The sequence below is a fragment of the Pan troglodytes genome, chromosome 19 (genome assembly GCF_028858775.2).
Source record: "Pan troglodytes isolate AG18354 chromosome 19, NHGRI_mPanTro3-v2.0_pri, whole genome shotgun sequence".
Lineage (NCBI taxonomy): Eukaryota > Metazoa > Chordata > Mammalia > Primates > Hominidae > Pan > Pan troglodytes.
Genome location: NC_072417.2, coordinates 93,650,393 through 93,677,650, shown reverse-complemented (window position 1 = coordinate 93,677,650; position 27,258 = coordinate 93,650,393). Strand labels below are relative to the sequence as shown.

The window sequence follows — 27,258 nt, the reverse complement described above, 5'->3', positions numbered from 1 at the left end:
ATCTGTCAACTTCCAAAAATACAAAACCAGGCTAGGGTGGTGGTTTATGCCTGTAATCCCTGCACTTTGGGAGGCTGGGGCGGGAGAATTGCTTGAGCCCAGGAGTTTGAGACCAGCGTGGGTAACACAGCAAGACCCCATCTCTACCAAAAATTTTAAAAATTAATTGGGTGTGGTGGTGCACGCCTGTAGTCCCAGCTACTCGGGAGGCTGAGGCACGAGGATTGCTTGAGCCCAGGAAGTCAAGGCTGCACTGAGCTATGATTTTGCCACTGCGCTCCAGCCTGGGACCCAGGGCGAGACCCTGCCTCAAAACAAACAAAAACAAAACCCACCAAACCCATTCAGAGCTATACTACTGTTATACATTAATTAGTTGGTTAAGTTCCCGTGTCATTCTGGGTGACAGCAGACATCTCTGCAGTGCTAAACCGTCCATGTTCTCTCTGGGGAAGGGCCCACCTCTCCACGGACTTCACTGTCTGCTGAGCCCGAGCCTTCTTCTCCTCCCATGGCCTATGAATCCATCCTTTATTTTACAAGTTGCTTCTCATATTTTTGTTGCTATTGGGAATGAGCTCTCCACCCACACTGTGCCTTAGGTCTGGCTAAGTCCAGCCCCGTGTGGACGCTGCCTGCATTTCCCAATAGCTGCAGGAGTGGGCTCACGCCCAAGCCCCAGCCCACAGAGAAAAGAGCATGCCCGCCTTGAAGGCTTCTGCCTACACTTAAGACCTAGGCGTGGTGGATGCTGGGTAAATCTCCGTTCACTGAACACATGACCATCTCGATGGGCAGGGGCGGGGGGGAGCGCGGCGCGGGGAAGGCAGGGAGGCTGTCGCCCACTGCAAAAAAGTAATAAACTTCACAAGCATCACTCTTCAAGGTATGAAGCTCCCTTGCTTTTCCCCAAAAGCAAAAGTCCTTTCATTACATGTGTTACCTAATTTCATTTCTGATATTATTAGTGAGTCCTGTAATACTCCTAAATGCTATAGAAGAAGTCAGGATTTGGGGCAGGCACAGTGGCTCACGTCTGTAATCCCAGCGTTTTGGAAGGCCGAGATGGGTGGATCATTTGAGGCCAGGAGTTCGAGACCAGCCTGGCCAACATGGTGAAACCCCGTCTCTACTAAAAATACACAAAAAAAGTAGCCGGGCGTGGTGGCGGGTGCCTGTAATCCCAGCTACTCAGGAGGGTGAGGCAGGAGAATCGCTTGAACCCTGCATGCGGAGGTTGCAGTGAACTGAGATCGTGCCACTGCACTCCAGCTTGGGCGACAGAGTGAGACTCTGTCTCAAAAAAAAAAAGAAGAAAGAAAGAAAGAAAAGAAAAAGAGAAAAAGTCAGGATTTCAACTTCCAAAAGCCAGAGACTAAACTGAGCAGGGCTTCCACTACACCCCCATGTGGCGAGCGCCATCCAAGACCTTGTGTTCAGGCAGAGGCTGGGTCGGGCCCCCACCTGCCTGGGCCTGGCCCTCTAGGCCCCCTTGGGCTCCCCTGCTGCTCTCTGTGGTGAAGCCTGTGTTGCTGGTGGAGCTTTAGCCAGGTGAGTGCAGCCAGGTTAAGTTTCTCCAGGTGTCCAAGGGGACAGCTGCACGGAGTAAAAAGGCAAGTGGAAGGATGGGGGCCAAAAGGGCAAGCACAATAAAGCTGAAATTCACCACTAGCAAAACGTCCTCAGAGTCACAAGAGCCAAGCCTGAATCAGCGTTGCTCTTTCACAGCCCAAGGGTGACCCGAAAACGCCCATCCTGGGCAGCCTTCCTCGACTGGCAGGGACTCAAGGGCCGGAAGTGCGAGGTGGCCGTGCTGGGCTGTGCCAGCATGCACCAGGGCAAGGAGCATTCTGCCCAACTATTGACTCGGACTACCTGCTCACAGTCTGCAGAAGGCACGCTGGCGGCCTCAAGCGGGGCTGCATCCTGCTTCCTTCTCTTGCTGGGTGTGGCATTAGCAGCTTCCCATTCATCGGATATGAGGTCTACAGTAGCATCTACCAAAACCTCTGATGTAGCTCCCTGTTGAAACACGACCCCCTTCAGACAGGGCAGGGCTGTGCACCCCACGCACAGCTCCAGTAGACTCGCAAAGACCCCACCTCAGGGGCCACCTCCTCTTGGGAAGGCCCAGGCAGGGACACCCACGTGTGGGCACTGACCAGCTTCCCAGCACCGTCTGCCTCCAGGGCCCATGGGCAGGAGGGTGTGGGAAGACGAAGCAGCAGCTCCTGCAGACGTGCAGGACAAGTCCACGTAAGAGGAGAACTGCCCACACCAGAGGCGGCACCCTGCCAGGCTCACGGCACCCTGCCAAGCTCCCAGCACCCTACCAGGCTCCCGGCGCCCCGGGCCTCCACACGAATGCCTTGGCTTGTGCTCAGAGCACAGATGCACTGCAGAGACCGACCCAGAAGGTATAGGCAGGCCCGGGCACCCCAGGGCCAGCCAGGTCAGGCCTCCCAAGCCCCTAGAGGCAGAGGCGGGCAGTCTGGCCCTGTAGCGGGCATGCTCATCCGACACCTCCCTTCCACACCGGGCATCGCCGGGAGACCTCACAGCAAGACGCCCAGCAGGAAGCTGAGGAAAGGAAGCTCCACCAGCAGCCTCCTGGCCTGCCGATGCCTCCAACCCAAATGACCCCTGGCTCCGGCAGTCTCCTCTTCCCTCACCACAGGAAGTACAACCCAGCAGCCAAGCCCAGTAGCCTCTCCAGAGGAAGAATCCACAAAGGACACCCTGTTAGTCAGCAACCAGCAGCCACCAAAGGAGAGGCCAAGTGGAGGATGGCTGTGCCAAGGGACAGGCGCGGGCCCCTCTCTGTGCGCCCTTTCCCTCTCCACCCACCCCATGACTGCAGGTGAGGACTGACCACCTGACTCTGCTGCAGGGTGAGGCTGGCCACGCAGCTCGCTGTCTCAGCTTCTGGGGCCGCCTCCCTTGGCTCCTAGCACCCTCCTCACCATGGTTAGAATGCGGCGTCTGAGCTTAAAGCACCGTTCTCTAGAACGCATACACCGCTCTCAGCTTCAGAATAGGCTCCCTGTGGGATTGGGAAAATGCGCAAAAGCCCCTGTAAACTCATCACCAGAGACACCCCATCGGCATTCACCTGTGTATTCACTCTGAACTTCTCTCATGTGTGGATATGTGTATATTTAGGCTTTTTTTTTTTTTTTTTTTTTTTTGAGACAGAGTCTCACTGTCGCCCAGGCTGGAGTGCAGTGTCTCAATCTCGGCTCACTGCAACCTCTGCCTCCTAGGTTCAAGCAATTCTCCTGCCTCAACCTCCTGAGTAGCTGGGATTACAGGCAAGCACCACCACACCCGGCTAATTTTTGTATTTTTAGTAGAGACGGGGTTTCCCCATGTTGGTCAGGTTGGTCTTGAACTCCTGACCTCAAGTGATCCACCTGCCTCAGCCTCCCAGTGTGCTGGGATTACAGGTGAGAAGCCACCGGGCCTGGCCCTAGTTCCCATTTTCTTCATCCCAGAAAGAAATCCCACAGCAATGACTCCCTCCTCCCCACTCCTCCCAGCCAACCACTAATCTGTGTTCTGTCTCCATGGGTGAGTCTATCATGGATATTTCATATCAAAGGAATCATACGTGGCCTCTTGTATCTGGCTTCTTTCATTTAGCATGTTTTTGAGGTCCATCCAGGCTGCAGCACAGATCCATATCGTATTCTTTTTTTGTTTGTTTGTTTGTTTGCTTTGTTTTGAGAGTGAGTCTCGCTCTGTTGCCAGGCTGGAGTGCAGTGGTGCGATCTCGGCTCACTGAAACCTCCCCCTCCCGGGTTCAAGTGATTCTCCTGCCTCAGCCGCCCAAGTAGCTGGGATTACAGGCATACGCCACCATGCCCAGCTAAATTTTTTTTTGTATTTTTAGTAGAGACGGTGTTTCACCATGTTGGCCAGGATGTTCACAATCTCCTGACCTCGTGATCCACCCACCTCAGCCTCCCAAAGTGCTGGGATGACAGGTGTGAGCCACCGCGCCCAGCCTAGGATAATTTTATGCGTAACTTTTGGATCAACTGCCTTGCTGTTTCCTTAGTGGCTGCAGCGTTTAACATTTCCACCAACACTGTACAACACTTCCAATTTCTCCACATCCTCATCAACATTTCCTATTTTCTTTCCTTCCTTCCTTCTCTCTCTCTCTCTTTGAGGAAGGATCTCACAGTCACCCAGTGAGCCACCGCGCCCGGCCTCTTTTATTGTTCTCTTGTTCATGTCGGTTTTCTCTTGTTCAAGATTCCCTAGAAAATGTCTTCATTCTTTTCACATCTTCTGTGTCAACTCTACATTTTACAAATTCAAGCAGATTTCCACTAGTAAAAAAATTTAAAACATTAAAAAATAAATAAAAAATAGGGCAGGTGTGGTGACTCACGCCTGTAATCCCAGCACTTTGGGAGGCTGAGGTGGGCAGATCACCTGAAGTCAGGAGCTCAAGACCAGCCTAACCAACATGGAGAAACCCCGTCTCTACTAAAAATACAAAATTAGCCAGGCATGGTGGTGCATGCCTGTAATCCCAGCTAGCTGGGAGGCTGAGGCAGGAGAATTGCTTGAACCCGGGAGGTGGAGGTTGCTGTGAGCCAAGGTCACGCCATTGCACCCTAGCTTGGCAACAGGAGTGAAACTCCGTCTCAAAAATAAATAAATAAATAAATAAAACAAAAAATAAATAAATAAATAAATAAAGTCTATGTTCCTTTGGCTTGTTGCCAATTAGTAGTTTGATAGAGATTTCCTTAAACACCTACAGCCAAAACATGGAAAAGAAAAAAGAAAAAAAAAAACTGGCCAGGCATGGTGGCTCACGCCTGTAATCCCAACATTCTGGGAGGCCGAGGCGGGTGGATCACAAGGTCAGGAGATCGAGACCATCCTGGCCAACATGGTGAAACCCCGTCTCTACTAAAAATACAAAAAATTAGCCAGGCGTGGTGGCGGGTGCCTGTAGTCCCAGCTACTCCGGAGGCTGAAGTAGGACAATCACTTGAACCTGGGAGGCAAAGGTTGCAGTTGAGCTGCAATGGCGCCACTGCACTCCAGCCTGGGCAAAAGAGCGAGACTCCATCTCAAAAAAAAAATAAAAAAAAATAAAGAAAAAATAATACTCTCTCAGTCTCTGTAGACTGGCCCTGAGTTGGGACACTCCTCCCACACTCAGCCTTCCTTCCAGCCTGCACTGAGGTCTTCTCAGGTCTTTTTCGAGCGCGTCCTGCTCGAGCATTTGTGTGGCTTTCTACATTCCTCATTATTCATGGAAACTTTTCAAAATTTTATTCCCCCAAGTAACTCAATTCTTAGCTTTTCCTCTGTCTTTGGGCGGATTTATTGTTTGCCCCAGATGGCAAAGGGTTTATTCATTTGCCTTCAATGTTTTCAAGGAACACCATCCGCACTGCCACTTTCCCACTCTGACGGAGTTCCAAATTAGGTATAAAAAGGGAGTTACCCAAACCTTCCGCATCCCATGTGCTCCAGGCTTGGGGGTGGCCTTGGCTGCTCTGGAAGGGATTATTCTCCAAGGGAATGACACAAGCACACACACACCCCACTCCCACGCACCCCAACATACACACACATCCCACTCACCCCACACACACTCCCAACACACACACCACTCACACACACCCAACACGCACACACCCAACACACACACACCCAACACACACACACCCAACACACCCCACTCACACACCCCCAACTCACACACCAACACACACCCCCAACACACACACACCCCACTCACACACCCCCAACTCACATACCCCAACACATACACACACATCCAACACACACACCCCAACACACACACCCCCCACTCACACCCCACTCACACACCCCCAACACACACACATCCCATTCACACCACTCACACACCCCCCAACACACACCCCACTCACCCCCCACACTCACCCCACTCACCCCCCACGGACACCCCACTCACCCCCCACACTCACCCCACTCACCCCACAGACACCCCACTCACACCCCACTCACCTCCCACAGACACCCCACTCACCCCCCACACTCACCCCACTCACCCCCCACAGACACCCCACTCACCCCCACACTCACCCCACTCACCCCCCCACAGACACCCCACTCACCCCCCACACTCACCCCCCACACTCACCCCACTCACCCCCACACTCACCCCACACCCCCCACAGACACCCCACTCACCCCCCACACTCACCCCACTCACCCCCCCCACTCACCCCACTCACCCCCAGACACCCCACTCACCCCCCACACTCACCCCACTCACCCCCCACACTCACCCCTCTCACCCCCCACACTCACCCCACTCACCCCCCACACTCACCCCACTCACCCCCCACACTCACCCCCCTCACTCACCCCGCTCACCCCCCAGACACCCCGCTCACCCCCCACACTCACCCCCCACACTCACCCCGCTCACCCCCCACACTCACCCCGCTCACCCCCAGACACCCCACTCACCCCCCACACTCACCCCACTCACCCCCCACACTCACCCCACTCACCCCACACTCACCCCCCACACTCACCCCACTCACTCCCCACACTCACCCCATTCACCCCGCTCACCCCCCACAGACACCCCGCTCACCCCCCACACTCACCCCACTCACCCCCCACACTCACCCCACTCACCCCCCACAGACCACAGCACTGCGGCTGCATCACTTCCCACCACAGCCCAACCATGGAGTGCCACCTACAAGGAACGACAGACAGAAAGCCAGCCCCAGTGCAGACACAGAAAGACAACTTCCCCTTCTCCGTGCCCAGCAAGAAACCCGGGAGCTGGCACTGCCCTCTGGGTCTTCCCAGGCCACGCTAGAGCCCAGGAACCCTTCTCTTCCAACCATTCTCCTTGAACATGTCCAGGACGCTCCCCTCGAAAGCCTCGCCTAGTGCTCCAACTGGGAATCTTAACAAGGACGCATTCTCTTGGTGTCTAACGCCTAAGGGGCTGTTCAAGGCCAGAGGGAGCCAAAAGGTGGCTCAGCCATACCCTTCCAAGAAGGGTAACCTGCCAGCCAGCACATTTCCAGAGCACCCACCCCACACCCAAAGCTTCAAAGCCCCTCTGGGCACGCACCCTCAATGCAGAGGCCTACAGAAGCACAAGACACGCACCCGGCGGACGCTCAGGTCCCTGCCCCGAAGCAGCAAGGCACCTCCGAGCTTGCACCCTCAATGCAAAGAAACCCACAGAAGCTTGGGACACAGATACACACGGCAGAAGCTCAGGCCCCACCCCAGCCACAGCTTCTGGGAGACACACGAGTATTGGGTCTGGTAGAAAGAAAAGGAAGGTGGAGGCCGGGCGCGGTGGCTCACACCTGTAATCCCAGCACTTTGGGAGGCCAAGGTGGGTGGATCTCCTGAGGTCAGGAGTTTGAGACCAACCTGACCAACATGGTGAAACCCCGTCTCTACTAAATACAAAAAAATTAGCTGGTCGTGGTGGTGCATGCCTGTAGTCCCAGCTACTTGGGAGGCTGAGGCAGGAGAATTGCTTGAAACCAGGAGGTGGAGGCTGCAGCGAGCCGAGATCGCACCACTGCACTCCAGCCTGGGCAACAAGAGCGAAACTCTGTCTCAAAAAAAAAAAAGACGGTGGAGGCCCCAGGGGGTCTGGAACCCACAGACTCCAGCCAGAGATGAATCAGGTGCAGAAGGGGCAGCTCTGCTGCTGCCCTGTGAGCAGGCTCAATGGGCTGGGCCATGGTGGCATTTTCGGGGGCTAGCTGGGCAGCTGTGCAGTGAGATTTTCCTGGGCAGAGTGAGTGGGGGGGAGAGGGGAGCCGGGGCAGTGCACTCACTTCTTGGACGGTCCAGGAGGCTTTGGAACAGGGCTCCTCGGGGTTTTCTTGCCAACTGTCTGAGCCCGGGAACAAGCACGGGCCCCCTTCCTCCTTCAGCTCCTGCCCAGACTCCATTTCACCCTCCGAGGCCGAGGCCATTGTGGAGTTATTGTTCTCAGAATCTGTAACGGCAGATGAAGGAAGGGTCAGATCTCAGAGAGAAGCAAGTGAGTGTTAGGAAGGAAAAACAGAAATCCTCCCCACGAGTGCATGGAGAGATTCACCCTGTTCTCCCTCCGAGGTCCTGCATTGGGCCTGTTGATATGAGCAGGGTAGGGGTTCTGCTCCAGGCGGGTAGGAGGGAACCAGGGACCCCAGTTTCATCACAACAAGGGGTGAATCAGAGAGAAAGACTGCGCCGTCCTAGCATCCAGCCCTTTCCTCCCAATGTCCACGAGTGGATTCACCTGACTCTGTACTAGGATGTCAGCGCACCTCGGGCACCTCTAAAACAGAGCCTGTTACGCTTTCCTCCCCTACTGTAGACATTCCTCCTGTCTTCCCCAGGGTGGGCACTCTCCCAGTGGCGGCCCAGGGGTCTCCCACTGCTTCCCTTGTCCTGGCACTAAGGCATCTGCCCGCCCAGCTGCTCTGCCTCCAGATTCTCACCCATGCAGAGCTGCCATGCAGACAGCATGGAGCACCCACTCTACCAGACCCACACTCACTCTAGCCTTCATTGTGGTGTGGACGCACTTTGTCCGTCCCCACCAAAACTCATGTTGATCCCCAGTATGCCAGTGCTGGGAGGCAGGGCTGGGGGGAGGTCTGTGGGTCGTGAGGGCAAATCCCTCACGAATGGCTTGGTGCCGTTTGCGGCCATGGGTTTACTCTTGAGAGGCTTGTTTACTCCCCTCGGGAATGGATTAGCACCCGCCAGGTGGGTTGTTATGAAGTCAAGATGCCCCATCAGGCTTAGTCTTTCACAGCTGTCAGCATCCCCGTCGGCCTACTCTGCCACGTGGCACAAAAGCCCTCACCAGACACCAGGGCCAGGCCCTGAACTTCTCAGTCTGCAGAACTGTGAGCTAAATAAACCTCTTTTTTCTTTTTCTTTTTTTATTTTATTTTATTATTATTTTTGAGACAGAGTCTTGCTCTGTCGCCCAGGCTGGAGTGCAGAGGCACAATCTCAGCTCACTGCAACCTCTGCCTCCCAGGTTCAAGCAATTCTCCTGCCTCGGCCTCCCAAGTACCTGGGATTACAGGTGCATGCCACCACACCCGGCTAATTTTTGTGTTTTTAGTAGAGACAGGGGTTTCAGCATCTTGGCCAGGATGGTCTTGAACTCCTGACCTCATGATCCACCCGTCTTGGCCTCTCAAAGTGCTGGGATTACAGGTGTGAGCCACCCCACCCAGCCTCTTTTCTTTTTTCTTCTTTTTTGAGACGGAGTCTCGCTCTGTCACCCAGGCTGGAGTGCAGTGGTGCAATCTCGGCTCACTGCAACCTCCACCTCCTGGGTTCAAGCGATTCTCCTGCCTCAGCCTCTAGAGTAGCTGGGATTACAGGCATGCGCCACCACAACCAGCTAATTTTTTTTGTATTTTTAGTAGAGACGGGGTTTCGCCATGTTGGTCAGGCTGGTCTTGAACTCCTGACCTCGTGATCCGCCCACCTCGGCCTCCCAAAGTGCTGGGATTACAGGCTTGAGCCACCACACCCGGCCTTTTCTTTTTCAATTACCCAGGCTCGGGTACTCTTATGGCAACAGAAAATGGACGAAAACACCCTTCAAGGAGTCCCTGTTTTCAATCCTGGGTCTGGACGACCCCACCTCTCCCTGACACACACTCCAGATGGTGCCAGGCCAAGCCTGCTTTTCTGTACAGAACCTTCCCTCTGCCTGATCCCCACAGACCCTTCTCCAAGGCCCCAAGCCAGTCCCAGCTGCGCCCCTGTCTGGACACTTCATCCCCACGCCCGTTTCCAGCACCTGGTTTCGTCACTGCCCTCTCCTCCTCTGAGATCTGGAGGGCAGGGACCACGCAGACCTTTTTCCCTTTGAGTACCCAGTGTTGGCGTAGCCAAGAGCTCAAGAATTCGTGAAGTTCCTTAGCAGGACTCAAAATTGATAACAAATCCTCTAAACGTCTACATACATAAAACACACATGAAACATCACAGCCAGAAAGTAAGAGCTGGAAAAAGATCTGCAACAGGCGGCCCAAGGCCCCATCCTTTGAGAGCTGCTGTTTCACCTACACCAGGGATTCTGAGCCTGCCCCTCCCACCAACCTACCCTCCCACCAGGGGCGGGCCCTGACTAGCCTAATCCAATCAGGGCCGATATTTACCCTGGCACTAGTGATTGACTAAGGGAAGGGCCAACCAGCAAGAAGTATGGAAGCATCCATCCTTCTGGATCCTTACTGGAGTTTCTGCCACTCAGTGCATCCTGGAAAGACCATGAGGTGGTGCTGGGAAACCACTGTCTGTTCTCCTCCACCTGCAGACAAAGCTGGCAGTGGAGAAGGGCAGAGCTGTCAGGATCAGAGAAATGGAGCAAAGCCCTAGTACACTTGAACCCCTCAAGCCTGGACTTGGGCAACGGTGGCCCAGCACGTTTCTCTTGCTGAGCAAGCCTAGGAGAGCTGGGTTTCAGGCGTGCCCAGTATAAACAGTCCCAACAATCACAAGGACCAACCAAAGCAAAACGAGCTTCCCTAAAGACAGACAGGCCGCTCAAGGAAATACACATACATGTGGTCTCTTAACTTCCAAAGAGATGCCTGCCATGCCTACTGATGAAGGAAATCAGAACGGAGGCCCTGCAGTGCCATTTCCACCCAACGATCGGCACAGATTGACAAGATCCATCATTCTGAACGCTGGAGAGAATCTGAGTAGAAATCTAGAAGGCAGGGAGCACAGAGACGCGGCCAGTGAGTGGCCAGAGAAGCTTTGTGCAGGGGATTTGAAGAGATTTGCATTGTAAATGTGCCAGCCTGAAGCCAGCAGGCTAGTGGCTGGGAATCTGTCCTCCAGACGGCCAGCCTGGCTCACAGGGCAAGGTCTCCGTGCAAGCATGCAGCCTAGCAGCCTATGTCACGGCAAAACAGCAGGACAAGGGAAGTGCCCAGGATAGGCCTGTTGCTGAGTCAGGCCCTACTGGGTGGCAGAGCCAGGGAGGCTGCTGAGGTCCGTCCTCCACTAGAGGCCTCAGCCGCTGTACATGAAAGTAGCAAGGCATGCGCAGGGCATGAGCTGCCACTCACATTAACGTGTGTGTGTGTGCGCACACATTCACGCAGAGGAGATGTCTAGAAGAGGACACACCAGTTTACAGTGTTGCTCTGGGGAATGTGACAGTCCTGGCCCAGGGTGAGGAAACTTCGTGCTATTTTATGTCCTCCTGTAACATGTGGGTCATTTGCCAACCAGCATTTACATTTTTATTATCACAAAAATAAGTAGCTAGATTCAGAAATAAGAGACATACTTAACTAGCACTTCCTAAACAATGTACATGTTAACTCATTAAATACTCACAGTATAGAACAGGGTTATCCAGAGAGCAGAACTATAGAATATGTAGGTAGGTAGGTAGACAGGTAGATAGGTAGATACATGGATGGATGGACGGATGGACAGATAAGATGGGATGGATAGATAAGATGGGATAGATGAATGGATAGATACATAAGATAGATACATAGATAGAACAGATGAATGGATGGATGGATAGATGGATGGATGAATAGATAGATAAGCTAGATGAATGGATAGACAGATGATAGATAAACAGATAGGATGGACGGATAGATAGTATAGATGGATGGACAGATAGAATAGATGGATAGATGAATGGATGAATAGAAAGATAGGATGGATGGATAGATAGAATAGATGAATGGATGGATGGATAGATAGAATAGATGAATGGATGGATGGATAGATGGATGGATAGATAGAATAGATGAATGGATAGATAGATAGATAGATAGATGATAGGATAGATGGATAGGTGGATAGATAGATAGGGGAGGTGGACAGATAGGGTAGAGGGATGGATAGACGGTGTGATGGTTAATATCAGGTGTCAATTTGATTGGGTTGAAGGATGCCTAGGTAGTTGGTAAAGTATTGTTCTGGGTGTGTCTGTGAGGGTGTTGTCAGAGGAGACTGACATTTGAGTCAATGGCCTGGGAGAGGAAGACCCACCCTCCATGTGGGTGGGCAGCATCCAGTCAGCTGCCAGCATGGCTAGAACAAAGCAGGCAGAAGGTGGGGTAAGCTGGCTCGCTGAGTCTTCTGGCTTTCATCTTCCTCCTATGCTGGATGCTTCCTCACCTTCCTCTTGCCCTTGGACATCAGACTTCAGGTTCTTTGGCCTTTGGAAACTTGGACTTATGCCAGTGGTTTGCCAGGGGGATCTCAGGTCTTCAGCCACAGACTGAAGGCTACACTGTCGGCTTCCCTGCTTTTGAGGCTTTTGGACTCAGACTGAGCAACTACTGGCTTCTTTCTTTCCCAGCTTGCAGACGGCCTACCATGGGACTTCACCTTGTGATTGTGTGAGCCAATTCTCCATAATACACTCCCTTTCTTACAGACATAGATCCTATTAGTTCTGTCCCTCTAGAGAACCCTAATACAGACTTTTAGATAGATGGATAGATAGGATAGATAGATAAGATGGATGGATAGGTACATGGATGAATGGATGGATGGATAATTGATAGAAGACAGATGACAGATAGATAGATAGATAGACAGACAGACAGATAGATAAATGGATGGATGGATGGATGGACAAACAGATGGATGAGAGAGGATGTATTAGGAGAATTGGCTCACACGACTATGGAGGCTGAGAAATCACCATTTGATTAAGCTTACGATCATTCATTTTCATTCCCAAGATCCACCCGTCTTCCACAAAGGCCAAATAGGGGAGGTGACTGGGAATCCCCACCCCTGCATCTTTGGAGTGCTTGGTGGTGGCACTAATCCCTGCAGTCCCTCCAGGGATGCAGTACTGCTTTTTTTTTTTTTTTTTTTTTCTGAGACAGAGTCTCACTGTCGACCCAGGCTGGAGTGCAGTGGTATGATCACGGCTCACTGCAGCGTTGACCTCCTGGGCTCCAGCAATCCTGCCATGCATGCCCACGCTCACCGTAGCACGATTCACAATAGCCAAGATATGGAATCCACCAACTATCCAACAGTGGACGTTGAAGAAAATGTGGTACATATACATAACGGAACACTACTCGGCCTTAAAAAAGAATAAAATTGGCCAGGTGCAATGGTTCATGCCTATAGCCCCGGTACTTTGGGAGGCAGAGGCAGGGGGATCACTTGAGGTCAAGGAGTTGGAGACCAGCAATGCTAATATGGAGAAACCCTATCTCTAATAAAAAATACAAAATTAGCCGGAAGTGGTGGCACACACCTGTAATCCCAGCTACTTGGGAGGCTGAGGCAGGAGAATTGCTTGAACCTGGGAGGCGGAGGTTGCAGTGAGCTGAGGACCAGCCACTGCACTCCAGCCTGGGAGACAGACCAAGACCCTGTCTCAAAAAAAAAAAAAAAAAAAAAAAAAAAAAGAAAAGAAAATCTGCTGTTGAGTAGAGCCACCTCCATCAATAACCTTAGCCAGATCTGGAGAACTTACTGCAGCTTCTCCAGCAGCACTCGCTGCTTCACCTTGCACTTTTATGTTATGGAGAGGACTGCTTTCCTAAAACCTCATAAACCAGTCTCTGCTAGCTTCAAGATCTTCTCTGCAGCTTCCTCAACTCTGTCAGCCTGTGTGGAATTGTGGCTACAGGAGAGTTAGGGCTTTACTGTGGATTTGGCTGTGGTTTAAGGGAATGTTGTGACTGGTTTGACCTCTCCAGACATTGCAAACTCTCTTCATATCACAATAAGGCTGTTTCACTCTCTAATCATTTGTGTGTTCATTGGAGTAGCACTTTTTTTCTTTTTTGGGATGGAGTCTCGCTCTGTCGCCAGGCTGGAGTGCAGTGGCGTGATCTCGGCTCACTGCAACCTCCACCTCCTGGGTTCAAGTGATTCTCTCCTGCCTCAGCCTCCCGAGTAGCTGGGACTACAGGTACACGCCACCACGCCTAGCTAATTTTTGTATTTTTAGTAGACATGGGTTTTCACCATATTGGCCAGGATGGTCTCTTTTTATTCTTTTTTTTTTTTTTTTTGAGACAGAGTCTCGCTGTTGTCACCCAGGCTGGAGTGCAGTGGCACAATCTCAGCTCACTGCAACCTCCGTCTCCTGGGTTCAAGCAATTCTTGTGCCTCAGCCTCCCAAGAAGCTGGGATTACAGGCATGAGCCACCACACCCAGCTAATTTTTGCATTTTTAGTAGAGACGGGGTTTCACCACATTGGCCGGGCTGGTCTCAAACTCCTGACCTCAGGTGATCCACCTACCTCAGCCTCCCAAAGTGCTGGGGGCACTTTTAATTTCTTTCAAAAACTTTTCCTTTGCATTTACAACTTGGCTAACCATTTGGTGCAAGAGGCCTAGCTATCAGCCTATCTCAGCTTTCAACATGCCTTCCTCAAGAAGCTTAATCATGTCTAACTCTTGATTTAAAGTGAGAGACATGAGGCCAGGTGCGGTGGGTGGCTCACACCTGTAATCCCAGCACTTTGAGAGGCCAAGGTGGGCGCATCACTTGAGGTCAGGAGTTTGAGACCAACCTGGCCAACATGGTGAAATGCCGTCTCTACTAAAAATATAAAAAATAGCTGAGGGTGGTGCCTCATGCCTGCAATCCCCGCTACTTGGGAGGCTGAGGCAGGAACATCGCTTGAACCTGGGAGGTGAAGGTTGCAGTGAGCTGAAATGGCACCACTGCACTCCAGCCTGGGTGACAGAGCAAGACTCTGTCTCAAAACAATGAAATAAAATTTTAAAAAGTAAAGTGAGAGGCAAGAGACTTTTCATTTGAGCACTGAGAGACCACTGTAAGGCTTTTTTTTTCTTTTCTTTTCTTCTAAGACAGGGTCTCACTCTGTCACCCAGGCTGGAGTGCAGTGGGACAATCATGGCTTACTGCAGCCTCGACTTCCCAGGCTCAAGTGATCCTCCTGCTCCAGCTAATTCTTGTATTTTTTTTTTTTTTTTTTTTTTTTTGTAGAAATGGGGCTCCACCATGTTGCTTAGGCTGCTCTCGAACTCCTGGGCTCAAGCGATCTACTCACCTCGGCCTCCCAAAGTGCTGGGATTACAGGCGTGAACCACCACGCCTAGCAAGGTGGGCCACCTTGTGATCCATGTTTCAGCCAACCAAACAAAGACTCAGAGGCCTTCCTAACTCTACCAGCTGCAACATGAAATGCATAATCTCTGCTAGTGGGCCCACACTACTAAACTCAACCTGACCCAACTTTATATCATTTGGAACTCAATGTCTCCAGCCTGGCCGTGGGCTTCCCATGTCCCCATCCCAACTTGAAGGATCCCTTCCTTTGCCACCCAATGTCCTCACTTTTTTTTTCTTGTAATACAGAGATGGAGTCTTTCTACATTGCCCAGGCTGGTCTCAAACTCCTAGGCTCAAGTGATCCTCCCACCTTGGCCTGCAAACACGCTGGGGTTGTAGGTGTGAACCACGGCATCCGGCTTAAGTGCCCCCACTTTAACGGCAGACGCCCTGCATGCCTGGAAGATCAGCTTTCGTTTTAACTCAGCTAATCGCGTGAGAGCTGGTGCTCGATTTTCTACAATTTCAACCCTGTGGCTACAGGAGAGAAGATTCTGACCCAGGGCACACTAAGAAACTCTCAGATCATTTATGCAGAGCTGCAGCCCAGACATCGAATCCCTGAGTTCATCCTTTTCACCACTTTCTCAGTGACGCTGGGGGCAACCAGCCAGCATCACTGTATTTCTTGGTTTTCGATAAATGTTCAAAAGCATCATGTACAGAGTCACCAAATTCCTGTCCTCTTACAAGTGGTGAATCAGGAGTCTCAAGTGCATTTGCTTTGCATGCCTCTAGAAACAGTTCATGCTGCGCACTACCAGTGCTCTCCGCACTATTATTAATAGAAGTGGAGCCCTTAGGCTGGGCGCGGTGGCTCACGCCTATAATCCCAGCACTTTGTGAGGCCGAGGCGGGTGGATCACCTGAGGTCAGGAGTTCAAAACCAGCCTGGCCAACATGGTGAAACCCCATCTCTACTAAAAATACAAAAATTAGCTGGGAGTGGTGGTGGGTACCAGTAGTCCCAGCTACTTGGGAGGCTGAGGCAGAAGAATCACTTGAACCCAGGAGGCAGAGGTTGCAGTGAGCTGAGATTTCGCCACTGCACTCCAGCCAGAGCAACAACAAAAAAACTCCCTATTAAAAAAAAAAAAAAAAAAAAAAACATGGAAGGACTGGGGCTCACACCCTTGAAGGACAAAATCGGAGAGACCCCATGGCGAGCAGCTGGGCAAAGACTGAAAGAGGGGAAAGAGGGAGCCAGGCCGCCCTCTGGGGAAGGGTGGTGCAAAGGCCCTGCGGTGGAAGCACACCTGGTGTATCCAGGAAGGGCCAGAAGGTGGTGGGCTCTGGGGGCAGGAGAGGGAGCCAAGAGGAATGGGGTGGGCAGCCGTCTATGTAGGACCTTGTGGCCACCGTAAGGGCTCCTGCTTGTCCTGAGTTACAGCGGGGGCAGGGGCGGATCTTGTAAGGGGGTCTGTGGTTTGACTGTCTGCTGTGCTGAGCAGGAAGCAGGAAGGCAGCATGCAGCGTGGAGGCGGGGAGACCAGCAGGGCCCTCTGCATGTGGGGCATGGAGGAAGGAGAGGGCCCCAGGGTGATGGGTCCGATAGAAGCAGCTGGAAGAATGAGGTGCCCTCACCAGTGGAGGTGGGGCTGGGCTTTGGACACAGAAAGGCTGAAGGTCTGGGGGCTGCTAGTTATAGGGTTGGTGTTTAAAACCCTGGAGGAGGGGAACCAGTCTGAGGCCCCAGAAGCCAACAAAATTGAGAATGGACTCAAGATGCTCAGCAGGCAAGGCCCGCCTGACACTGCCCCGCTCCTGTCTCTCCACTGGCCTCCCGAGCCAGGGAGGTGCCTGGACAGGTCCTGGGGCCCCCTCACGGCCCCTCAAAAACTAACCCAGGCAGAGCTCTCAACCCCTGCAGAGCCTCAAACTCTGCTTCCCTGCAGCATTCTCTGAAACTCTCTATGAAGCCCTCAGCTCAGCCCGACACTTCTCATTCCCAAGGGGAAGAAAAACCGTGAGCTCTCTCTAGGAAATGAAACTGAAAATTTTCAAAAGCAGGAACCTCCAGCAAAGACCCCGACAAAACTTCTTGTTTTGTCCTCTCCCTGCCTTGGCCCTGCCCTCTCCTCCCACTGGGGTGGGCTCACTCAGGCCAGGCCTGAACGAGGGACGGAAGCACTGGGTGGTGGTTCCCTGGCTTGACCTGTGTGGGAGACTAATCTATGCCACCCCAAAACAGACTCTGTGGTCACTTTTGAGATGGCTGTTCAGAGCCACAGAGCCTCAGTAGCCACAGAGGACCTCGGCCCCAGCTGGGCTGCCTGCTGCCCAGGGTTTCCATTTCCTGGAAGGGAGGTGAGACATCTCCAGGGGTCCCCACTGCCCCAGCCTCCACCAGCACCCCTGGGCCTCACCTGCTATGGGGGCTGCAGGAGGCAGCCTCTCTCCGCACTGGCTGCAGAACCTGGGGGTTTCCTCCTTGGAGACATGCTGGCACGAAGGACACTCCATGGGTCCTGCTGGGACTGCCCTGCAGATCCGGAAGCAAGAGCAGGAGTCGCCGGCAGCCTGCTATATACTACATCTCCTGTCACGTGACCACGGCTTCAGTTTCATTTTCTGCGAAAGTGAAATCACAGCAGCCCAGCTGGTCCCCTGGTTAATGGAAACCCAACAGGAGCACAGCCCAAGCCCAGCCCCTCCCCGCTCTGTGCTGCCCCCTTGGCTCTCAAGCTTTTGCAGTCTCTGCCCTGGTCCCTCATTCAGTCAGCCTAGAACCATCCCTGCTGCTGAGAACATGGGTTGGGCTGGGTGGGGATAGGGGATGCTCCAGGCAGGCGTGGGGCGGCCACGTGCTGTTCGGCAGGGTCCCACGGCCTGCCCTGAGCAAGGCGCTCAGCCTGCTGATGCCTCACCCTCCTCATCCTCTTAAGGGGACTAGAGCACCTGCCCCACAGGTGATGGGGCCTGAGCAGGCAGCCCAGGGCTACTGGGCTGGCAGTCAGATTCCTAGTAATGGGGGGAGGCTGCCATCCACAAAGCGCGCCACTCTGTACTGACCACCTGCCCTCAGAACAGCCTCTGCGGTGGATGGCATCAAACCAGACCAAGGCCAGGACTCAGGCCTCCGGGGTCACTTCTTGCATCCAGGGTGAGAGTGGAGATGGCGTTTGGGCGCTTGGCCACCTAACAGTGGAGGACCTGACTCTCTCTCTCCCCAGTAAGAAGCCTCAGGGCACACTGGCCCACCCATCACCTTCTTCTGCTGGCTTCGAACCAAAGAACTCCACTGGGGCAGTGGCTGGAGCGGCAGCTGAGTGGTGCCTTCAGCAGCCAGGACACTCAGGCCCCTTCCCTGCCCTGGCCCTGCCCTCTCCTCCCACTGGGGTGGGCTCACTGAGGCTGGGCCTGAACGAGGGACGGAGGCACTGGGTGGGGTTCCCTGGCTTGACCTGTGTGGGAGACTAATCTATGCCACCCCAAAACAGATTCTGTGGTCAATTTTGAGATGGCTATTCAGAGCAACCACATACTCAGGAGTTCTGGGAAGCTGTCCTTTTGTAAAAGGCTATAAAGGAAATCCACACCACGAAACAGCAGAATGGAGCAGAAGCTCTCTCTGAGGCCCCATTATCTGCCTAGAGGGATCTAGGAATGGTCCCAGGGACACACAAGAGGAGTGCCTGCGGCCTCGCCAGTTCCTCTGAGAGCAGCTCTGAGATCACCTGAGTGATTATCCGCGCAACAAGACAACCCTGCACACCCCCTCTCCAGCCCCAAGCGCCTGTCCCAATGCCATAAAAACATCAATCATCTGTCTTCTGCAGTCTTCTCTTTGATGAGGTTCCCAATAGGTGTATGGGACAATTTGCATCCCTTTTCTCCAGGTCTGCTGCCCTTTTACTCCAGAGACGAAAATTATCTCTCCTTCAGAGTAGAAGGAAAGTTTAAAACTCCCCCACCCCTGCCACAGCCAAGCCCTGGCTCCCACCGTACCTCCTCCCCTCCACACTCTACCTGAAGCAACCACCAGTGGACACTCCCTCCCTCAAACACCTTCAATGACTCCCCACCGCCCAGGCCTCTTTCTTTCCACCCGAAGTGTTTCCTTCTCCAATGCTACAGTGGGGAACCACAGACCAGAAAACTCGAAAAATCCTCCATAAAGCATTTTTTGTTTGTTTGACAGTTCCACCCAGGCTGGAGTACAGTGGGCAATCTCAGCTCACTGCAACCTCCGCCTCCCGGGCTCTAGCGATTCTCCCGCCTCAGTCTCCCAAGTAGGTGGAGTTACAGGCATGCGCCACCACACCCGGCTAATTTTTTGTGTTTTTAGTCGAAACGGGGTTTCATGTTGGCCAGGCTGGTCTCGAACTCCTGACCTCAGGTGATCCACCCGCCTTGGCCTCCCAAAGTTTTGGGATTACAGGCATTAGCCACCGCGCCCGGCCCCCTAAAGCATCTTACTGTTCCATCTGCTCTAGGGGCCGAAAGACCCAAGAGAGCGCCCCAGGCACCCAACACTGCTGCATTCAATCCGCTTCCTGTCTTTTCTCTGACATTCTTCCCCAAGCACAGACACTGCCACCCAAATCAAAGCCCATCCCCCAACCACAACCAAAGTCAACAAGGTGGGGGCAGGGAAGGGCCACCACCATGTTTGCACAGCTCCTTCCCCTCCCGCCCTGGACTCCCCCAGGGCCCGGCCCGCCGGCTTGCAGGCAGCCATCTGGGAGGGGTGCCCACCCTGGCCTTGAGCCCCGCGCTCGGGCGACTTCGCCAAGTCGGAAGGACGCTGCGCGGTGCGGTTCAGACGGGGCGATGCCTCCCTCGTAAAAGTTAGGAGTCTGTTTTTGCAACTTCACTTTTCCGTTGTTGCCATTCGTACAGGCGCAGGATTCCCGGGCGGACCTGCAGGCCCGGGTCCGGCTGTCCCCTTCCACTACACCCCCCGTGCCCCGGCCACTTCCCGGGGGCAGCACTGCCGGGGCGCAAAGCCTCCTCCGCGCTCTGCGCTCCGGGGATGTCGCCGGGGTCCCAGGGGTGCCCGCTGCCCCCACCCCGACCCCTCCCGCAGCCGGGGAACAGGGTCAGTGGGCGCCGCGGGCGGGGCTGGACCGGGCACCCCGGCGGCGAAACCGAAACTTGGAGCCGGCAGGAAGAGGCGGCCGGGAGGGGCATCCGGACGCAGGCGCCGCTCCCCGGGACCCGGCCCGCCGGCCCGCGGGGCCCACTGCATCCTAGCCCGCTCCCCGCCCCGGGAGACTCTCCGCGCCCGCTCGCACCTGCGGTCCCCGAGCTCGCCGCCTGCCGCGCGCTGTCGCCCCTCGGGTCACGGGGCCCTGGGCCCGCCCTGCCCGCCGCCGCTGGCCCCGCGCAGGCGTGTGCGGAATTCCCCGCCGGTGGCGCCTCCCAGTGACTCCGGGCCCCCAGCCCCCGGGAGGCGCCTCGGGCCGCTGCGCGCCGGGTACAGGCGCGGGAGGGGCCTCGGTTCCCGCCTGGCGTGGGGCGCATGCGGGTCTCCCGGAAGCCCAGACCCCGGGCAGGCCCGAGCAGCCGAGTGGGGCGGGACAGGCGAGCCCCCTGCCCCGGCGCCCAGCACCTCGGACAGTGTCTGCGGCCGCGCAGAGCCGGCGGCCAGCCTGGGAGCGGCCCAGAGGGCGCCCGGCGGGTGCAGTGGACGTCGTCAGCGCGCCACGTGGGGGCCTTTGCAGATTAAGGGACCTCCGCGGCCCCGCGCGGAGCGCTCTGTCACTGATGATGGAGGGGCCACGGCGGCCCGCACCATCCCCCGTGCCTCAGTTTTCCCATCTGTGAGGCTCATGGTGTAACCAGGGACCTCCGTATTAAAATCACCCACTTTCTTTTTCTTCCTTCTCCTCTCACCCCTTCATCCCGTCTCTCTCTGGACACTGCGCCCCTCTGCGCATTCCAGAGGGGACCCTCATCCTGAAACAATTCCCGGCGCGGAGCCCCAGCTGAATGCTCCTGCTTGGGGCGGGGGGTCGCCAACAATTAGTCCAACATCCTCGCCAGCCACCCCTCCTAACCGACAACTGCCCGCGACAGCCATGGGAATAAGACACAGACCCTGCCCCTACCCCACTCCCCACGGTGCCCACGGCAAGTTTCCCTAGAAGAACTCGATGGCAGCCTGGGCAACATAGAGAGACCCCATCTCTACAAAAAAGTCATTTAAAAAAATTAGCTGGGCGTGGTGGTGCACCTGAAGAGGCTGAGGCAAGAGGATCGTTTGAGCCCAGGGAGCTCCAGGCTGCAGTGAGTCGTGATCATACCACTGCACTCCAGCCTGGATGACAAAGTGAGATCTTGCCTCAAAAACTAACAAACACACAAAACCTGAGGATAAATTTTCAATTTTAGGGTGGCACTTTATTTTTATTTATTTTATTTGTTTGTTTTTTGGAGACTGTCTCACTCTATACCCCAGGCTGGAGTGCAGTGGCGTGATCTTGGCTCACTGCAACCTCCACCTCCCAGTTCAAGTGATTCTCATGCCTCAGCCTCCCGAGTAGCTGGGATTACAAGCACCCGCCACCACACCTGGCTAATTTTTGTATTTTTAGTAGAGACGGGGTTTCTCCATGTTGGCCAGGGTGGTCTCAAACTCCTGACCTCAGGTGATCCACCTGCCTTGGCCTCCCAAAGTGCTGGAATTACAGGCATGAGCCACTGCGCCCAGCCAAGGTGACACTTTAGAACGCTAGTTGGGCATCTTCTCGCTTTGCTGGGTCTCCGATTAAAACCTGCTTTTTCCTCCCACCAATCTTGACTGCACCACTGCACTCCAGCCCTGGCGACAGAGTGAGACTTTGTCTCTAAACAGTTAATTTCAACTGTTTCTTTTGACTTTTTCAGTATGACTAGTTGAAATGTTTAAATGACTTGCATGGCTCACGTTGGTGGCTTGCATGATTTTTCTGCGGGACAGTGCTGTCTCCGTGATCACAGTCTGCCCCTACCAGCTGCTGCAGCAGGTACACTAAGCCCTTGGAGCTTTGCCTCTTGCCCACGTAATAGTGCTGGGCCGGAGTGCTGCTCAGCACGGTGTTCTATCTTAACCTGAACATTTCCTTACTATTAATCCCAGGTCTTTAGATAAACTCAACCAATTGTAAACCAGAAAATGTTTAAATTTACCTACAGCCTGGAAGCCCCCTGCCCCCACCGCTTCAAATTTTCCTGCCTTTCTGGACCAAATCAATGTATTTCTCAAATGCATTTGATTGATGTCTGACACTTCCTTAAAATGTATAAACCAAGCTGCACCCAACCTCCTTGGCACATGTTCTCAGGGCCTCCTGAGGGCTGTGTCACAGGCCATGTGTCAGGCCTCTGAGCCCAAGCTAAGCCATCATATCCCTGTGACCTGCACGTATATATCCAGATGGCCTGAAGTAACTGAAGAATCATAAAAGAAGTGAAAATAGCCTGCTCCTGCCTTAACTGATGACATTACCTTGTGAAATTCCTTCTCCTGGCTCATCCTGGCCCACTGAGCACCTTGTATCCCCCACCCCTGCCAGCCAGAGAACAACCCCCTTTGACTGTAATTTTCCACTACCTACCCAAATCCTATAAAACGGCCCCACCCCATCTCCCTTCACTGACTCTCTTTTCAGACTCAGCCCGCCTGCACCCAGGTGATTAAAAAGCTTTATTGCTCACACAAAGCCTGTTTGGTGGTCTCTTCACACGGACACGCTTGACACTGAGAATGTATGGTTTGTAAAGTATGACTCCCCAGATGCCTTAGGTAGGAATTTGGGCAAGATAAAAAAAATCAGAGTTTAGTCCCCAAACAGCAGAAATGTACCGTCTCACAGCTCTGGAGGCCGGAAGCCCAAGATCAGGGTGTTGGCAGCATTAGATCCTGCCGAGGCTATAAAGGAGTATCCGTCCCAGGCCTCGCTCCTGGCTCCTGGTGATTACTGGTGTGGACTGAATTAAAAGTCCTGAAACTCTTTGACAGAGACTAACAGACCCTCTTTTGGCTAAAACACAACAACAACAACAAAATATTCAAGTCCCAGCCACAGCAGGACAGAGGCTGGCCGTGTCCCACCTGCTTCCCCGCCCCAGCCCTCTTACTAATCATCACTCCGTCCTATCAAAGGCTGAGGATGCCTCCACTAACTGTGCCCACCCGCCACCTGGTCTTGTTTCTGTGGTTCTGACGGGCCTCCTGGGGATGTGCACTTCGTGGACTTGTACCCTACATGTCACCTTTTCATGTATAGGGCCTGATTATAATGCATTTAACTGTTAAGTTTTCTCCCCAAAGTGAACATGGGTCATATGTTGCTGTATTTTTCATACATGTAAGCCTAATGCTCATGCATATGCGATTCCTTCATGAATATTCCTAGCCCCTCCTGTAACCTATTGAGCATGTATACTTGGCCAACCCTTTCAGAGTAAATTCCTGTCTTACTCCTCCCTCCCTCCCTCCCTCCCTCCAAGTGCCGGCCATGCTTCCCAGGCTACAAGAAGAGCCTCCGGCCGGGCTCAGTGGCTCACGCCTGTAATCGCAGCACTTTGGGAGGCCAAAGCGGGCGGATCACAAGGTCAGGAGTTCAAGACCAGCCTGGCCAATATGGTGAAATCCCATCTCTACTAAAAACACAAAAAAAATTAGCTGGGCATGGTGGCATGTGCCTGTAATCCCAGCTACTCGAGAGGCTGAGGCAGGAGAACTGCTTGAACCGGGACCCGGGAAGTGGAGCTTGCAGTGAGCCGAGATCATACCACTGCACTCCAGCCTGGGCTACAGGATGAGACTCCGTCTCAAAAACAAAACAAAATTTAAAAAAACCTCCTTGCAGGCTGCAACCCTTTATGAGAAACAAGTTCGCCTTTATTAACGTTTGAACCTCGACGTTCTTCAGCTGACAGTCGCTAGAGTTCCTTGGCTTGTCCCTGCCTTCATGTTCACAGCACATGCTCCATGTGTATCGATGACCAAATTTCCCTGTATAAAAACACCACTTCCAAATTAGCTGGGAGAGGTGGCGGGCGCCTATAGTCCCAGCTACTCAGGAGGCTGAGGCAGGAGAATGGCCTGAACCCGGGAGGCGGAGCTTGCAGTGAGCTGAGATCACGCCACTGAACTCCAGCCTGGGCGACAGAGCAAGCCTCAGTCTCAAAACAAACAAAACAAAACAAAACAACAACAACAACAACAACAACACACCACTTCCAGCCTGGGCAACATGGCAAAACCCTGTCTCTACACAAAATTTAAAAATGTGGCTGGGCGCAGTGGCTCACCCCTGTAATCTCAACACTTTGGGAGGCCGAGGCGGACAGATTACTTGCAGTCAGGAGTCTGAGAACAGCCTGGCCAACATGGTGAAACCCCATGTCTACTAAAAATACAAAAATTAGCCGGGCATGATGGTGCATGCCTGCAATCTCAGCTACTCTGGAGGCTGAGGCAGGAGAACTGCTTGAGTCCGGGAGGTGGAGGTTGCAGTGAGCCAAGATCGCACTATTGCACTCCAGCCTGGGCCACAGAGTGAGACTCTATCTCAAAAATAAATAAATAGATGAATAATAAATCATAAAAATTTGCCCTGCATGGTGGCTCATGCCTGTGGTCCCAGCTACTTGGGAGGCTGAGGCAGGAGGATCACTTGAGCCAGAGAGCCGACTGGTCAAGCCACCGCAATCCAGCCTGGGCAAGAGTGAGAGGCTGTCTCAAAACAAAAAACAAGAAGTCACCGCTTATATAGGATTAGGTCCACCCTATTCCAGCATGGCCTCATTTTAACTCGAACTAATTACATTTGCAACAACTCTATTTTCTTTTTTCTCTTTTTTTTGAGATGGGGTCTCACTCTGTTGCCCAGGCTGGATTTCAGTGACACAATCAGGACTCACTGCAGCCTCGACCCCCCAGGCTCAAGTGATCCTCTTGCCTCAGCCTCCAGAGTAGCTGGGACTACAGGCCTCCCAAAGTGCAGAGAACTCTTATTTATTTAATTAATTAATTTATTTATTTTTTGAGTCTCGCTCTGTTGCCCAGGCCAGAGTGCAGTGGCATGATCTCAGCTCACTGCAACCTCTGCCTCCCGGGTTCAAGTGATTCTCCTACCTTAGTCTCCTGAATAGCTGGGACTCCAGACACGCGCCAACACGCCTGGCTAATTTTTGTATTTTTAGTAGAGATGGGGTTTCACCGTATTGGCCAGGCTGGTCTAGAAGTCCTGACCTCCTGATCCATCCGACTCACCCTCCCAGAGTGCTGGGATTACAGTTGTGAGCCACCGTGCCCAGCCTAGAACTCTTTCTTAAATTTGTATCCAACATAGAATTGTTTGGTCCGTGTGTTCACTCAAATAGCATCTTAAGATGGGTATCATTCTGCAACTTGCTTTATTCCACCCCAAAATCAGTGTTACAACTTAAAGCTTCACCTCATTTCTCTTTTTTTTTTTTTTTTTTGAGGCAGAGTCTCACTCTGTCACAGAGGTCAGCTAATTTTTGTATTTTTAGTAGAGACAGGGTTTCACCATGTTGGCCAGGCTGGTCTCAAACTCCTGACCTTAAGTGATCCACCAGCCTCGGCCTCCCAAAGTGCTGAGATAACAGGCGTGAGCTGCCACACCCGGCCTTCACCTCATTTCTTTTAACTGCTGCACAATATTCCACGGCATTATTCGCGTGTCCTACAGTCAAGATGTTACCGAATTCAGAGAAACTCAGGTTTCTTCCTACTTCTTAAAATTACTGACCAAGTTGTGAGAAACATCCTTGTGCCTGCTTCCTGGAAGGCTGACTCAAGCATGCATGTTTGAGTAGATTCCGAGAAACATAACCGCTGAGTCATAGGTGGTATGCAGATTTATGAAACTGATAGTGCCTAGTGCCCGCCACAGTGTTTACCTTCACCCATCCCTGTGAATGAACCATGTCTAGGTTCAAGCATGGATGCCCTTGGTATGTGAGTGCAAGCCAAATGTGGACTGCTGCCTCTTCCAGCCCTGGCAGGGGGGCCCAGTGAGCACGCACCTTTGGGACAGGTTCACTTTATGTAGAAAGAGAAGCTGCCTGAGGTCAGAAACGACATGGATTGGAGGGCAGGGGTGAACAGTTCACTTGCGAATGAGAGAGGGGCAGGCATGGTGGCTCACACCTTAATTCTAGCACTTTAGGCCGAAGCTGGAGTATCACTTGAGCCCAGGAGTTTGAGACGAGCCTGGGAAACAAAGTGAGACCCTGTCTCTATAAAAAAAATTAACAAATTAGCCAGGCGTGGTGGCATGTGTCTGTGGTCCCAGCCACACCAGAGGCTGAGGCAAGAGGATTGCTTGAGCCCAGGAGTTGAAGACCAGCCTGGGGAACACAGTGAGAAGAAAGGGATGGAGGGAGAAGAAAGGGAGAAAGGGAAGGAAAAAAAGAAAGGAAGGAAGAAAGGAAGGAAAGGAAGGAAAGGAAGGAAGGAAAATGGGAGACAAGGGACCTGGAAGAGTGACGCGGATGAAGGACACTCCAATGTCCGCTCCCATGTCCAATGGGGAGCCCCGCAGCCAGCAGCCCTGGTTACAGAGGCCCTCCCCTTGCTGCGCTGACATTGGCCGGGACTGCCCAGGCAGAACGGGCAGAACGAGGCTCAGCAGGGCAGGCCACATTCTTCTTGAAGAAAGTGCAGGGTGAACACACCTCTGAGGCTGTCACAGGCCTCCAGGGATTCACCCCCAGACTCAATCAAAGCATTCATAAAAATACAAACATGCAGGCAGTCCTCACCTGCTCAGGCCGCCGTCACAGATCACCCCAGGCTGCGGGGCCTAGCACAGAGATTCATCTTCTCCCAGTTTTGGAGGCTGGGGTCCTCATGAGGCCTTTCTTCCTGGTGGGCGCGTGGCCTGGTTTTGCCGTGTCCTCTCAAGGAGTTCCCTGGGGTGTGAGGGTGCAGAGAACGAGCTCTCTGGCGTCTCTTCTCATGAGGACACTAAAGCCCACCTTTATGACCTTCATTAAACCCAGTTACCCCCTAAAAGCCCTGTTTCCAAACGCAGTCACATAGAGGGCAAGGGCTTCAACTTACACATCTAAAGGAGGCACGATCCCGTCTCTAACCCACGCACACGTTGAACAGAGGGCTCGGTAAGTCAATTATGATGCATATATAGACCAAAATACCACGCAGACATTAAAAATC

General features: G+C 53.2%; 1 protein-coding gene across 7 annotated transcripts in view; it reads right to left on the bottom strand.

Moving 5' to 3' along the window:
- The window catches only part of RNF213 (ring finger protein 213), a 135,631-nt gene extending 115,146 nt beyond the window's left edge, over window positions 1–20,485 (bottom strand). For 6 of the 7 annotated variants that reach the window (XR_010153149.1, XR_010153150.1, XR_010153151.1 and 3 more), the window contains exons 1-4: window positions 20,357–20,485; window positions 17,486–17,690; window positions 7,842–8,005; window positions 1,876–2,022 (exon numbers count right to left, since the gene is read on the bottom strand). Coding sequence is in view for 4 of the 7 variants with exons in the window: in XM_016933090.4 (XP_016788579.3) it covers window positions 1,876–2,022; window positions 7,842–8,005; window positions 17,486–17,582 (408 nt within the window). In the remaining 3 variants the exon portion in view is untranslated. The remainder of the gene's footprint in view (window positions 1–1,875; window positions 2,023–7,841; window positions 8,006–17,485; window positions 17,691–20,356) is intronic. The other variant, XM_016933091.4, reaches the window with a different exon arrangement.
- Window positions 20,486–27,258: the final 6,773 nt, after the last annotated feature.